The sequence below is a fragment of the Ruditapes philippinarum genome, unplaced genomic scaffold (genome assembly GCF_026571515.1).
Source record: "Ruditapes philippinarum isolate M1 unplaced genomic scaffold, ASM2657151v2 ctg12606_1_1_1_1, whole genome shotgun sequence".
Taxonomy (NCBI): domain Eukaryota; kingdom Metazoa; phylum Mollusca; class Bivalvia; order Venerida; family Veneridae; genus Ruditapes; species Ruditapes philippinarum.
This window is the reverse complement of record NW_026862931.1, coordinates 1-15,763: the sequence shown is the minus strand read 5'-3', so window position 1 is coordinate 15,763 and position 15,763 is coordinate 1. Positions and strand designations below refer to the sequence as shown.

At 33.0% G+C, this 15,763-nt stretch overlaps 1 protein-coding gene across 1 annotated transcript; it reads left to right on the top strand.

Moving 5' to 3' along the window:
• Positions 1–5,880: 5,880 nt before the first annotated feature.
• On the top strand, positions 5,881–14,689 carry LOC132720635 (uncharacterized). Its single transcript, XM_060704802.1, has 3 exons — positions 5,881–6,418; positions 13,663–13,959; positions 14,346–14,689. Exons 1-3 carry the CDS (start codon positions 6,338–6,340, stop codon positions 14,580–14,582), a joined length of 615 nt encoding a protein of 204 aa, XP_060560785.1. The 5' UTR covers positions 5,881–6,337; the 3' UTR covers positions 14,583–14,689.
• The last annotated feature ends 1,074 nt before the right edge of the window (positions 14,690–15,763 follow it).

The following is a 15,763-nucleotide window of genomic DNA, read 5'->3' as shown; positions in this document are numbered from 1 at the left end:
GGCGTTCCCTCCTCCTCATCAGAAGATATAACGTACATGTGAGGCTGAGGTGGCGGTCTCGTTGGGGTCACCGGTATCTGTTTTTGGATGAACGGAACTGGTGCGGCCCCAATAGCTGCCCAAATAGCTGAACCCATAGCCTGCTCCCTGGCGTGAAATAAAATCGGAAAAGCTTTGCTGAAATTAAACTTGGCATCAGTGCTTAATTCCATTATGTGGTCCGTCTGTAGGTTTGTTACAATTCCGTGGACGATTCCGTCGGTGGTCCTTATTTCCAGTTCAGTAGTTTGGTCTTTGTTAACTTCTAACGCCATAGCTTCTGTTTTCTTTTTTTTCTCGAAATGTACAAGTAAGTGAAACGTTACTTTAACAAAAAATATCCAATGCAAGTAGTCGATTTTTTTAAATGTCTAAGTAAGTAAACTGGAACTTTTCACAAAATTTATCCAATGCCATTTTTCGGCTGACAAGTTACTTCTTTGTAGGCTGACCACAGTAAAGACAATGATTTCATGGGCTTTTTACATACGGACTTCTTCAAACCACTTGCCCCTGACCGCTGTTGGTTTGCATCAAGACAGGAACTTTTGATTATTTCATGTGAGGAAGCTATCCAGCTAGCTTACGGAACGTCAGTGAGTTCCTCAGGTACCCGTTCGTGCCTGAAATAATGCACGGAATGGCACAAGAGGTCTTCCTCCAGCAGTAAAGCTGAAACGTCGCGATACACTGCGTCGATGTGACGTAAAACCCAATCAAACAATCAAACAAACAAACAAAACAAACAAAAACTGGATTATCTCTTAGTATATAAATACAGTCAAACCTGCGTTAAAGACTATGTCTAAATAAAGCCTGTCCCGCAAATAAAGAACATTTGTTCAACGATTGGCCCATAGACAATGTAACCTCCAAAAAAGACCACTTGTCTATAAAGCCCAAGTTCAGCCTCTCGCTTGGTTGGCCTTTGCTCACAGGTTTGACTGTATGTGTGCCACATTTAAAGAATTGCACGTATGTCAAACGTGTTTTTTCTGATGGGGAAAGGCCAAAGTCATAGAAACTGCTTCAAATTCACGCTGTAAATGACCAGTTGGACATTGCCTACTTCAAGATTAGCGCCTCCCTGGAGTCCTTCTTTCTTGGTTCGCCTTAGAGATTCTTTATTTCTCTTTATTTTCAAAAAGTCTTGCACATCGACCTTGTAACCTACCGATTGTAACCTATACACAACCATGATTCCCATACATCGCATTAAGCCTAATTTTTATAAGACATTATTCTTTGTTACAAATTGTGTTACGATTTAAGCTATCTGGACAATGTTAGTGTAGGATATACTTGAAAATGATAGAAAGTGGAAAGATCAACAAAAATGTGTAGCAAACAAACATGCATATTTTTAAGATAATGCAAATTAGTTAGTTACTCCATATTGACGTATTTTAAAACATTTTCATCCCCTTTTCGGTCTCAAATAGTGCAAAAGTGCTTGATTTAGACCCACACACTTGTTAACGTTTGAGAAAGGTATTTAAAAAGTCATGAAATGAAATACTTCACTTATAATAAAATATTAAGCCAGATGGAATGGTTTTACGGCAAACCAACATTTTGTATAGCAATTTAATATACATTTTATTAATCATGTTATACAAATTAACATATAACTAATTTTTGCCTTACCGTTATCAACTGAACTTGTGAATGAACTGTTTTGAAAAAACAATAAATAATAAATTTAATAAACAATAAGATCCTTATCCATTCATATGATTTTTGCATTTTAACATAAGAATATTAAACCTCAAAAAGCGATAAGAACATGCTTATGAGAAAGGTTTGTTAACCCTTTTAATGTATGTTAATTTGAAATTAGACAGAATAAATGATAACGTGAAACAAGCACAAACGTACGCTTTCATTTCAAATTTTATTACGTCATACGACTGTCGGTCTCAAATGAGATGCGCGCCGGATAATGTCGTATAATACGTGTAAAATAGTGTGCCTATCGTAAAGACGTTGTTTTTACTCTCTCCGATAAACGAGGTTTATCGACCATTGTAGGGGGCGGGGCGTCCGTGGCGAAGTGGTTAAGGTCGTTGACTTCAAACCACTTGCACCTCACCGCTTTGGGTTCGAATCCCGACAGGGACTTTGGATTCTTTCATGTGAGGAAGCTATCCAGCTAGCTTACGGAACGTCGGTGGTTCTACTCAGGTACCCGTTCGTGCCTGAAATAATGCACGAAAGGGCACGTGAGGTCTTCCTCCACCAGTTACGCTGGAACGTCGCGATATGACCTATATACTGTGTCGATGTAAACCCCAATTTGGGTTTTGACTATTTTTGTATTTTTTACCACGTGTTGTGTCTGTGGTAGTGCAAACGCATTACGGTAGTAATGGCCACAGTTGAAGTGCGTGAGGCCAACAAGGCTAAAGCAAAGCAGAAATTAGCCGATATGAGCGTTTCTGATGGTCACCAGACAAAACCTGTGGATGTGACTTCAGTCTAAAAGCCCTCAAAAATCCCATCTACAAAGAAAACTTCGACGACGCAGTCGTCAGCCGGTGTGTTATTTTCGAACTCGTCGAGTTCCGTGTCTGAACAAAATGTGCAGAGTGATGGGTATTTTGAACTCTTTTAATAAAAATCGGAAAGCGCAAGATATCCGTTTGAAGTCTTTAGAGTCCCAAATTATATCATTTAGTGAGGAAAATCCAGTTGATTATTATAATGATCATGAAGAGGAAGACCATTTCGGCGATGCTGATTTAGGAGTTACTGATACAATATGTACTAATATAGATGAGCATCCTTCTGATCAGAACAGTCCGTGCAGATTAACAAACAGGGGTCATCAGGGGCTTTTAAAGGTGTTTGTTCCAAGTATGATTTGTTGGGATCCGTCGATGACGAGGTTGACACCGATTTGGCAAATTTGCTAAATAATGTGTTACGTGAGAGTATTTCTTATGAAAAGTTTGCCTTGCTCATGAAAGACATCTCGTCCAGAGAATTGTACAGCATTAACGAAAACAAGAGTAAATAGTCTTGTTTGGAACTTATTATCGCCCCATATGCAGACTATTGATGCTAAGATGCAGTATATACACGAATCTATCGTTAAGGCTGCTGCCATTGTTACAAAGGTTTTTTAATTTGGCTTCAGACAGACTATCTGCATATGAAATTGAATCTGGAACAGATGCTTTAGGTTTATTAGGTCAGGCAAATAAGTTAATTAACATAAGAAGAAAAGAAACTCACAAAACTGATCTAAACAAAGAGTATCATTATTTATGTTCTGCCTCTCAGAAATATACAGATTTATTATATGGAGATGATGTGAGCAAGCATGTTAAAGAAATTCAAAATCTGGAAACAAAGTGATCCCTCGGAAGCATTAATCACAACAAAATTACAAGAGAATTGCAGACTCGGTCTGATTGAGTCTGTACATGAAGGATAATGAATACATCAATCGCACGGGTCAAGAATATGGGGTAGATATCCTTATGCACGTGTCAGAGGTCGTTTTCCTTTGAGAGGTGTTTACCATGGCAGAGTAATGAAGAGGGGCCGTGTCATGGAAATGGTGGTGCATTTAGATTTCCAAAAAAACTACCAAGAAGACCGCAGCAAGAAATAAATATTGATAAGGTGAGTCAGTTTGAAGCAGGTAGATTGAGATATTTTGTGAAAAATTGGAGAGATATTACCCAAGATCAAAATATTTTAGATATTGTTGAGCATTGCCATCTAGAATTTGAGTCAAATTTTGATCCTGATGATTTTTGTTTAAAAAACACAATCTGTAATTCTTTTGAAGTTATCAATAATGAAATTGATAAATTGTTAAAACTGAAAGTTTTAATTCAATAGAGAAAAATAAGAATCCCTAAAGAAAGCGGCAAAATTGAAAATGTTGCAGGCTCGGTTTGATTGAGCTGTCAAGTGCAAACTACCGTCCACGCCCCCTCCAAAATATTCCTTTATATAACGTTTGCGTAAATGAATATACAGAGGTTACTCTGAGCAAAGTGAAATTCATCCTCTAATGTTTTGCAGGTTAAACATTTACGGTCTGAATAAGGGATTTATGCCACCTGCCTGTTTTTATTTCTAATCCGTACGCCGATCCCTTAGCCTTTAAAATGCAATTCTTAATCTCGTGTTTTTTAGGAAATCTAAATACGGCTGGAATTTAAAATTTGCAATTAAATTATATGTTCTTGCTTTGAATGACCCTTGTAGTTTGAATAAAACTATCACCAAGTCTGCTTTTAAATATTCCATAATTAAAGTTTTATCTCCTACTCCCCGAAACAACTAGGTATAACTAAATCTTAAATTTTCTTATAATTTTTTAAAGGCCCATTAAGTCTCAGAAATGTTTTTATTTTCTTTTTTCAAAAGCTTTTTAATTTATAGTATCCAAAAAAATACTCATCAGCCAATTACTATTATCATTTTTTTTTGTTTTGTTTTTTTGTTTTGTTTTGTATTTTGGTCATAAGTATAGTAACATTGAATGAGTATTTTGGATGGAAGTCAAATAAATATTTTGTTTACATTTTGCTACTTTTATGACAAATTATTTCACATTCATCGCTACTGTCTTCATGCAACAAACACCTAACATTTCGTGTATGTTGTAATTGAGGTTGTAAACACACTTAAGTGGAATGTTATATATGTTTATGATTATGCTTCTAAAGCAATTTTCAAACATCGAAGAATATGTAAAGTATACATTGCAAATATTTGTCCTCATTATCTGTAGTATATGCATTCTTATTAATAATAAATTTCTAATTACATCCCTGTATCTACATGAACTGTAAATTAGGCAATATCTTTACAAATAATGTTTTCAATAAAGTAAGTTTTCGTTTGGTTAATTAACATAAGTGTTCATCTGATTGTGCGCATTTTTGTCTTTTTTAAAATTAACTTCCTGGTCATTTTATCCTTTTCCGGTATTGAGTGAATTCATTCTCCGTTACGGACGTTTCCGCGCGTTGTTTAATTTTTCGTGAAGGAGGTCAGACTCTCATTTGATTTTCCCATATACTTACGTTATGGGACTACCTTAAAATTGAGTTATCATTCTAAAGAGGTAATTTTTTACTATGAATGAAATGGTTGACAAATAAAAATGATCTTGTTATAAAGTAGTAGCGAACCAAATACTTCAAAGAGGATCTCATAGTTCCTCCCTGCAATAGGTGTAACAGCAGCCTGCAAGACTAGTGAAGATAGCACTAATAAAACTATTTTGGGGGATATTCACATATGCATTTTATACATATGGAAGTTTACATGATGAACGTATACTTTTGGCCTACCCAAGGGATACTTGATCTATATAGACTTATATAGGCCTTGTCACTCATTCCAATACTTATTAACCTGTAACACATAAACTTCATATTCAGAGAAACATTGATTGGTCCTACCTATCATATACATTTTCAGGTAGAAAGGTCAGTGGGACTTAATATATAAAAAATTCAACGGGCCATAAAGGGTAAGTGCGTATACATAGGATACATCTTGATATATCAAGTCTTCAGGTGCTTTAGTTACAATTCGCCCCTTATAAAGAATTGTTAATTTTATAAATATCCAGGTTGTTGTAAAACTGAGAGAGAGCCGTCAATTAGAAATTTAAAGACACCAACTGAAATAAAAATTACAAAGAGAGACGTTACTTTTTTTTCTTTTTTTTCTTAAGCTTACATTGTCAATAAATTACGAAATGCCGCATGAATGTAAATTTATAAACCCGGAAGTAAATGAAATCGTGGTTTTTCTATATATCGATTAAGTTTCAAGGAATCATTACTTCCTGTTTTGTATGAATGTGTATCCAGGTAAATCATAAACACAATGTGTATCTTTGGATTAAACTAACCTGATGCAGTGATTTAATATTTGAATATAGTATATAGGAGTATGTATTTAAATGTGATGTGTTACGTTACTTGGTTTCATACATACCAGTACATGTAATCATAAACAATTTTGTTTTGATACAAAGATTAACACTTTGTAATCTCAGATAAGTGTTATGAATTTAAAGTGAAAGTAGACAATAGATTTGTACGCAAAGAAATCATTTATCGCTAATACTTGTTTTATCTAGAGATATTTTCAGGAATGTGCTTTAGAAAATTAAGATAAGTCTACGCTGTACATATAAAGTAAACTACCTGCATTTACATTGACAACATTGTGGTCGTAATAACAAGGCAGTATCTTGTTTGTTTTGTTTTGAGGATAATGATAAAGAATAATTATGTACTTTTCAAACGTTTAGAATAAAATGAAGAAAAGTCAGCAAATAATGAGCACGTTTGATAGAAAAGAATATTTGGTACGGAGCAGTAAACCACACTTTAATGAGGTAAACTTTCTTCCCTATAACCCGAAAATTGATTTCACTGAATACATTTCATTTGATTTGGTGTCTGTTTACGATTTTTTATGTACGAGTAGTTAATAATTCTATTGTTAGTGCAATAGCTTTGCTTTGACACTTATTCCAACCCACTGAAAATATTTCAGTTATGACAATGGCAATGACTTGATTGATATCTACATAATTTAATATTCTTCAAATTACCTAAAGATACATGATGGTGATTCTGTGTTGCTGTATATTGTTTGGGACTGGGTTCATTGAACGCCATTCCCCCTTGATCTGTATTTTCCTATTTAAAAAAAACTATTCAAAGGACCATGTGTATTATATAAAATCGATATCAATGGTATCCCATCAACGATCACAAAAATGTCCATTTTGACATAAAAGGTAAGCGTTTTAGAACCAGTGCCACTCAATATAAATGCATTAACCTTGGGATTATTGTAAAAATCAAATAATTGTAAATTAGAATAATCTTGTAGCATAAATACTGACCTGAACAGAAGATGGACTTACAAGTTTAAATTTTTTTAATAAACATTTGGTATTTTACACAATAACAATTTATTGATATTGGCCATCGGCCCATTACAACAATATATACATTAAGATATTAATTCTTGACTGGTGCCAGTACAGATCGACAGTTATGTGTTGACGTGCCGTAAAAATCCAAACAAACAAACAAAGTACAGATCGATATCAATCGTATAAATGATAACATATTCTTCAAAGTGTTACAATTATTTCAACTTGGTATGGAGTATGCTTTACCGGAGGCAAAATCCTTATGTTGATATCACAATAATTGTAAAACATCTTTGATAAAAGCTATAATAATAGCTTGTAGCTTTACTAAGCACATCATACCTTTTCAACTAACAATACAAATGTTTTAACTACAATGCTTGCAGACAATTACTCACGAAACAAAAGTCAATTTCAACATTGCTTTAAGGCATTAATCATAAAAACAAACTTTTATACTTCCGTAATTCCCATTGAAAATATTCTATTACTGAATTCCTGTACAATGTTTCTAATAGTTTTTTTTTACGAAAACACCAAGATTTTTGAATATTTACCAAGGTGCGTGTCGATCTTAACGAAAAACAAAACATAAGATATTCACTTATGGCTTTTCTTTGCAAATAAGAAATAAATACTATAGCCTTAACATTAAAGGCAATAGTGTTTTGATGCAATAGTGTTTTGATCTGACTTATGCTTCGTACAACATTGCCCGAAATGAAAAGTAAATTCATTTACCACATCACTGTTGAAACTTATTCAACACTGAAGTTTCAAAATTGAAAACAACAAACTAATCAATACCTTAAAAGTAACATTTATGATATTATAAGCATATTCTCAAACATTTTATAGCAGTAATTTCAAATTTAAGTATCTGTGTTAAAACATACAAAATGATTTCTAGAATATGATCTCAACAATATAGTAAGTATATCCTAATAATTTATAACTGTCAGTATTTGTATTACTTAACATCTCATTTTTCTCTTTGAATGCATAATATGCATACATAGCTAAATTTGTTATGACATTATCAGAGGGCAAGTAAATTAGAACATTAAATTTATGATTATTAGAAGAATTTTTTGTCAATATATCTTTCTCTTATCAAAGACAACTATTTACAAACTAAAATAAAATGATATTCATTTCCAATTGCTTCGTGATATAATTTACACATCCTGTGTTCTCCTAAAATAATCTGGTATCTACCTTTTTTAATTTCTAAATCATGGGAGGACAACCGAAGTTTAGCAAGAGGATTTCTGAAGTTTCTAATTGTCACTACTGTTTAGTAATATTCATGTTCGATATTGCATTTAAACTGTCTATACGCATACAATTTAGAACTATCATTTATAAATGTTTGCCCTTCTTGTAGATATTGGTCCCTTAATTTTTGTACAAAGGAATTGATAAAAATAGTCTTCATTATTGACTGTTTGATTGTACCAAATGTAACCAAAACCATTTTTACATAATAAATTGCGATTACCAGTACACCAATTAGATTGCCCCGTACTATAAAAAAAACTGCATAAAATAGCATTTTTTAACTAGTCTATGCTCGCTCATTTTGAGTTTTTTCACCAATATCTTACACCTCTTTTAGCAGAATTTATAAACATAGGGAATCTCCCACAGTCACCTAGGACACCTGCATTAATTGTTTTTTTCTTTCACACATAACTATCTTTTACATGCATAGTTATGTACTAACTCTGGTTGTACTAACTTGTGCATACCCCAAATTTCTGATCCATAAAGTAAAATAGGACTAATTTTTGTGTCAAAAATATTTAAAAAATACTTTTGGGGGTAACTGTCCGTAGCGAAAGTATAGAAATAAGTTCTCTTTTTGCTTTAGATGCTGGTTCACTAGCCATTCTGTTTAAGGACAACTGTTGTGTTAATGTAACTCCTACATAGGTAAAATTGCTTACAACTTCATGGATTTGATTATCATAAATCCATTTCTCTCTTTTCGCTAATTTCCCACCATTCTTAAAAACCATTACTTTTGATTTTACAGGATTGACTTTACATTTTTTCATCACGGAAATATTTTACCAAATTTAATAACTTTTGAAGATCAACCACAGTATCTGCAGCTTAGGCCAAATCATCTGCAAATAATGAAGATAATATAACTCAGTTGTATCTGGGAACAGCTGGATACCTCTGATTCCACTATTTTCAATTCGTTTAATTAATTCATCAATAAAACTAAAAATAGAATTGTCGAAGCCATGCAACCTTGTTTTAGACCTATGGGACAGCTGAAATATTCAGTTAGCCCTTCATCAGATATAACACAAGCTTGTATCGATACAAATATTGCATTATATAATTTACCTTTAAACCGGCTTGTTTTAAAGCTTGCTAGATAGTATGTCTATTTATCAAATGGAAACATTTCATAAAATAAATAAATGCTACATAAAGTTTACCACCTGACTTTAATAACTGTTTGTCAATAACTGCTTGAAATACATAAACATTATCAACTGCGAGTAACCTTCTCGGAATCCAGCTTGGGGTTCACAAATTGCATTAAAGATAATAATATAAAAAGTTAATCTCCGTGTCAAAATACTAGTATAAATCTTGCTAAATATATTTAAAAGAGAAAAACCTCTATAATTATCAGTGTATTTTATATTACCTTTTATGTATAGTAACAATAATTGCCTTACTCCAAGATTCCGGAAAATCACCATTATGGTATAATCTATTAATTATCATATTAACTAAGGGAATCAATAAATCAATACCGTTAATAAAAAATTCTGGAATAATATCATCTTCATTCCCGAAGTTCCTCTTTTAAGTACTTTTACAGCCCTTAAGATTTCTTCGTCTGTAATTTCCGATGTAAAAATTGAAAACTTTATATCATTATCTATATGAGTAGTATATGCGTCACTTTGGCATCAAGACTGCACATGCGCGGCGGCCATTTTGTTTTCTATAAATAGTAACTCATTTGCATAGAAGAAATGACCTCACTACACATGCGCGGCGGTCGTGTTGAATAACAGATGCGCGGCGGCCATTTTTGGATTCTATTTTAAGAATGACATCATCACGTTATAAATAGAAACGTGAACAAAAAAATATATCTCCCTGAAGTATACAGAGCTGACTTTTATACACGATTTAGGGCGTGGTTGCGCACATTGAGGGTCAGGTGCTGAGCCCTAAACGGAGAGATGACAAGATAATACAGAGAAATAAAAGTTTTATTTTATTATCAAAACATATCAAAAAGTATAAGTAAATAAATTGTTGAACAATATTAGTGAAAAAATAATTATAATATGTCAAAATAAATAACAGATAATAAGAACTATATACGAAATATATTTAAATATTATATAGATTTATCCAAACACGGATTGAATTAAAATGAACTACATTGATGTAAAAATAAATATATAAAACGAAATATTCATTTTATTTAAGCTAAAACATTAAACTATGTATTTTACCTGAAAATAGTACTTTTGTTGACGATGTTTTCTGCTAGACGTCCAGTGATAAATTGACTCCAATCATAAATGTAATTGTACTTATTGATGGCGCATGCTTGGACCCGTTTTTACAAGCGACATCATAAGTTATATTTAGATTTGGTCACGAGTGCACCGAACGTGATAATAGTCACATAGTCGAGCGTATATTTATTTAAGAGCGGATGCATTAACAATGGTCCATTCAACTGTCAAAGTTAATCTCTTTAAAGTCGCCACTTTGTCTGGCGTCTATTTATTTAGGGACGGATATGCGGACAATGCTCCATTCAACTGTCAAAGTTTATCCGTCTAAAGTAAAAGCGGGTTAGCAATAAGCTATTAAAGTGTCAGTTTACCACTGGGGCATAATTTTAAACTCATTTTGGAAAAGAAATGCCAACATGTTTTTAAAACTGATCATCACGAATGTGCAAAATTATAAAAAAAACAATGGGCGGAACTAAATAAAATGCAATTTTGAAAGGGGATCAAATTTAAAAGCAGGCCCCATATCCTAAAACCCATGAGAATGTTTGTAAATGTGAAAAAAGTTTAATTATGGGTTTTAGAATATGGGGCCTGCTTTTAAATTTGTCTTTTGACGTTATATCTGTGGTATGCAGGCTTCAAAACCTCTGATCTAATTTTAGAAACACACCAAAATCACAATAATGAAAGACTCGTGTCACATTTCTAATAAAACAACAATACCAGCCATTGCTCTTCCTGCTAATGCATGTTGTATACCTGATACAAAATGTAAATCATATTCTGGTAAAAAGGATTCAATAAGTGATTAGTCAGTTTGTGAATGTTTCGGATAGATTGGTTCCCAACATCGACTTTGGTTTTAGTTACGTCCCTTCTTTTCCTTACTCTAATGAAACGATCACCATTTTCATTTTCAGAATGGCTAGATTTTGTATATGTGCCACTATTTTCAAACAATTTAAATTGACCTTTATAAAAATAGCCCATTTTTCCCTCACTGTTAAGTTTATTCAGTTTCTGCCTTCTCGTCAAATCATCGCTAATTCTGATCCTAAATTTCCGTAGTATATCTCTTTCTTTGAAAATTTAAACTTATCATCATCACACCTGAAAGTGACTAACGTCATGCGACAAATTTCATCCACTTTATTACCTTTTCTTGAAACAAATTTCAGATCATCAGGTATCCAAGATTCACAAGGACTTGCAACATTAAGCACTTCTTTAATAACTTTTGATTTATTTCAGACTACCAATAGATTCACTGTTGGTTTCGCTTGAGCAAAAATTCTTAAATTGCTCTTCTTTGCTTCGTGTTCAAGATAATCAATGTCATTACCAATTTCTTCAAACTCTTCCATTTTTCGATCGATTTTATCACTAAGGTATTCAAAAAATCGACCTCACCTTTTAATTACGACACCTCCTTTTCATACTCACTGTGATACTGTTTAAGTTTAGATAATTCACTTTTTGTTAAAGCTACATCAAATTAAATGGACATCATTTCTGACTTAACATCATGCAGCTCTCTCAGTTAACGATGATCAAGTACACTAATGGCTTCTAATATTCTCGTCTCGCTGTCATGAGAAACTGGACCAGGGTTTGATTCAATGACACCAGAAATCAGTAAAGGTTTTTTCTGTATACCTCGGAATAGTGGCTAAAATTGTAAATGGCCAAATGTGCCGAAATCAACTGGCCAATGAAAATATTTCCAAAAATAAGATTTGGAATTTCCTGTGAGCCTACAATAATTTGATTTTCGAGCAGTGGACAATTTTCATCTGTGTTAATATAACTATTAAAACAGATAGCATCAAATTTACACGCAATAGACATGTAAGAATAACAGTTAAGGTTGCAAATAGTCTGTAATGTATATTAGAACTTGATGAAGTAGTGTATGGCCTAAATACACATAAATTACAAGTGCTTTTATTCTTGTGTGCGTCGTTTTGGAATCATGTAAAAAACCTTAATGAATATTAGATCGGCATAACAGAAGCAATCCGTCACTAAAGAAGGTTAATAAGTCTCATTAAAATTCATTTGAATGGTAACATTGAAAATTAAACATCAACAACCAAATGTTGCTACCTGAAAAATAAAGGATAACAGTCCCTTCCCAAATGATTGTACATGGCTCCCTTAAGGGTTTAATAAATTCACATAATTTGTTAAACGTTCAACACAACTGTGTCTGTACCCAACTGCTCTAAGTGATTGTTTAGTTGATATTGAAATGACACGTATAGCGAAAGAAAGTCATTGTTATTAAACTAAGTGTGAAGCAAGTTTACGTGGAGACCCCGCTTCGGTAGGTTTTGGATTCACTGGGATCAAGATCAAGGTAACTTTGACTAACAATGGCCTCTGGCCGATAACTAGAATATAAAATGAGATATTATAATCAAAGTTAGTATAAACAAGCTTATGGTAAAGCTTATGCACTAACATTCAAGGTCTCTGTAACTCAAAATAGAAAAGTAGTTTCCGGTTAGCAAATGGAATTAGGACTGAGATAATGTTATCCAACTTGTCATCTTGCAGCTTATTTAAAGACATTTTATTCGCTTTTCGGTACGATATGGTCGGGGTCACTGATTTAAAAAATGGAAAATAATTTTCAAGTCCATAACAAGGAAATGACATATTTCAATCACACTTGGAAAAAAATTCCATCTAATGTTGAGTCCTCGCTATGACCTCTAGGTTATGGCAAGGGTCACTGATACTAAAAATAGAAAACTTGTCTCTGGTTGGTAACAAGAGCGAAAAATCAAACTTGGGCAAACGCGAGGTTAGATTGAGAGTCCGCTTGGATTTTCTTTTTAGAGTGAAAGTCAATGTCACAATTATATTTCATGTAATAAAGAAACTGGATTTTTGAAAGAGATAATTATAAACAATTAACACGAATGAACAATGTCGTTTTCTCTCCCTTACATTGATAAGATTTACTTATTCAAAAAAACAGGTTAAAGGTTTTTGGAACAGGGCAAGCGTCGTTTTCACATTTCAGACTTATTGATGAATTAGATTCATACTTGGATAGACTAAACTGACATTTAAAAAGAGTGTTGCCGCGCTTGCAGTGGCAATTGTTAAAACAACTGGTTTCATGGCATATCCATGTTTTTCTTCAATATATATTTTTTTCATTTGTCAATAATTTAGGCGTTGGTTGCAGTTGTAATACAGCTCCAAATGGAGACAGCTAGATGGGCCGTCTGTCCATATGAGAGTTTTCGAAGTAATGGGAGTATTTATGCTCGAATGTGGGAGAAATGTGGACATTCAACTGTGAACAACCGTTTACTACTCTCTGTACTTATAACACCGGACGGAAAATCCATACGATGTATTGGAGTCGAGGCGGAACATTTATATGAAGAGCTTGAAGAGAACGATGAGCATAGCCAGTTTTATTACTTCAGGAATATTGTTTTAAAGTTATTGAAAGCTTTTAAGGAGGTAAGAATTTATAACTTATTTTATCAAGTTAAGTACTATATTGCCAATGTAAATACTTGATCTTAGTGAAAACAATCAATGCAAACTACTTTTCAATACAACATGACAAAGCAAGAATATTGGCTTTACGCTATAATGACGAAATAAATTGATACTCGTAAGCATTTTAACCCGATGAAAACTAGTAATGTAAATTTTGTTATTTAGTCATCTTTACTTATTGTTCTAATATTTATGTATGTGATCATTGCCGTTATTCATTGGAAGACATACTATCATTTCTTTGGGCAGTTGTGATGTTTTCCAGTTGTGCTATCGTTAGGGGCTGATTTACATTACATTTGTGCTATACACTCATCAGAATTATAAATTTGTTTTCGTTTAAGAACAGCGATATTCAGCTGCAAGATGAGAATGGAAAAACACTTCCAGCTTTGACTGTATTCACACTTTTATTAAATTTCTTCATAAATGATATACAAGAAAGGGCCAAAGAATACCGCGAAACCGACAAGCATTATGTGCTTGTTGTACCAGAGATGTTTCAAGTTGTTGGAGCAATAGATTTCATAAGGAAATCTGCCCTTGAGGTTAGAAATAACGCATTTCCATCTAGAGTATAAGGCATGTAGAATTTTAGATATCAAATTGGTCTATGTGGTATTTACCGGCTATAAAATAAAGTTTTAGAGTTTTAATGCATAGAAGAGGTTAACCGCACACGCCGTATTTAGGCCTTAGTGGTTAATATCGTTTAATAAAATTAAATGGATGTAAAAAAGCTGATGAATACCCCAAAGCCGATATTAAGTCGCTTGTAAAGGGAACTAGGAACCTTATATTTTTTGTCCCATCGATCGCACAAAAAAATGCCCAATTTATTGTCAGTGATAGATTTAGATTTTTTGTAACATTTATTTAAAGTGTCTTAATTGTGTACCACTGTAATTCCAATGCTTTTATACATTCTTATAACCTCCAATTAGAGAGCCACACAATTTTAATACATATAAATTTGATAAAATGCTTAGTTTCGGTTATATGCCCAAAATGATCATTTCCTACACACAAGCAATATAGACGGAGAAATATCACCAGTAGTTATAAAACACTTTGTTTTATTATTAAGGCCATAGTTCGAATATGTCCCTGCCTCCCAAGTGATTTGATGTGGTTAGTTGTCTTTAGTGATTAGTATTTTTTTTCAAATTACAATGGCATATGCCATAGAATTGGAAACACAATGTCTGCTAAATATGGTGCTTGGTGAAAAGAACAAACGGAAACCACACTTCGGTTTTAAATTACAATAACAATCGGGTTTACACCAGGACTAGACGTAAGCATATGTAATTTGATTATGTGTTTGCATAATATTTTGGGGGGTTTCCGCTAACAGATCTTTAGTGTTTTAATAATATCTTCGACCTCGTTGTCCATTCAGTACAAACACAGACAATGACTGACTGATTAAATTGAATTTTTCATTTTTTATCTTAAACTCCTTTTTTTAGTTGGAAAATGAACTTAAATTTAAACGGAAAATTTTTAAAAATGCATTAAATTTGTTTCAATATTAACCCCTTTTTTACATTCTAGTCTACGTGCAGAACGGAAACTAGCTCGAGAGCAAGTTATTTATACCCTTTTTCCAGTTCACACACACTGTGTCCCATAGAGTATACGATTGATCTTAAACACAAGTATAATGAAAAGACCTCTCTGCTATGATAAAAATAATTATTTATTCATTTATTTATACTCCAGTATTGAAGGTGCCGAACATTACTTTTAAATTTTTTAA

Bases quoted from the DNA above. Each gene is read 5' to 3' on its own strand.
- LOC132720635 (XM_060704802.1), top strand. From the start codon at position 6,338: ATGAAGAAAAGTCAGCAAATAATGAGCACGTTTGATAGAAAAGAATAT. The intron at 6,419-13,662 runs GTAAACTTTCTT...TCAATAATTTAG, and splicing joins GTAAACCACACTTTAATGAG to GCGTTGGTTGCAGTTGTAAT. The intron at 13,960-14,345 runs GTAAGAATTTAT...TTTTCGTTTAAG, and splicing joins TATTGAAAGCTTTTAAGGAG to AACAGCGATATTCAGCTGCA.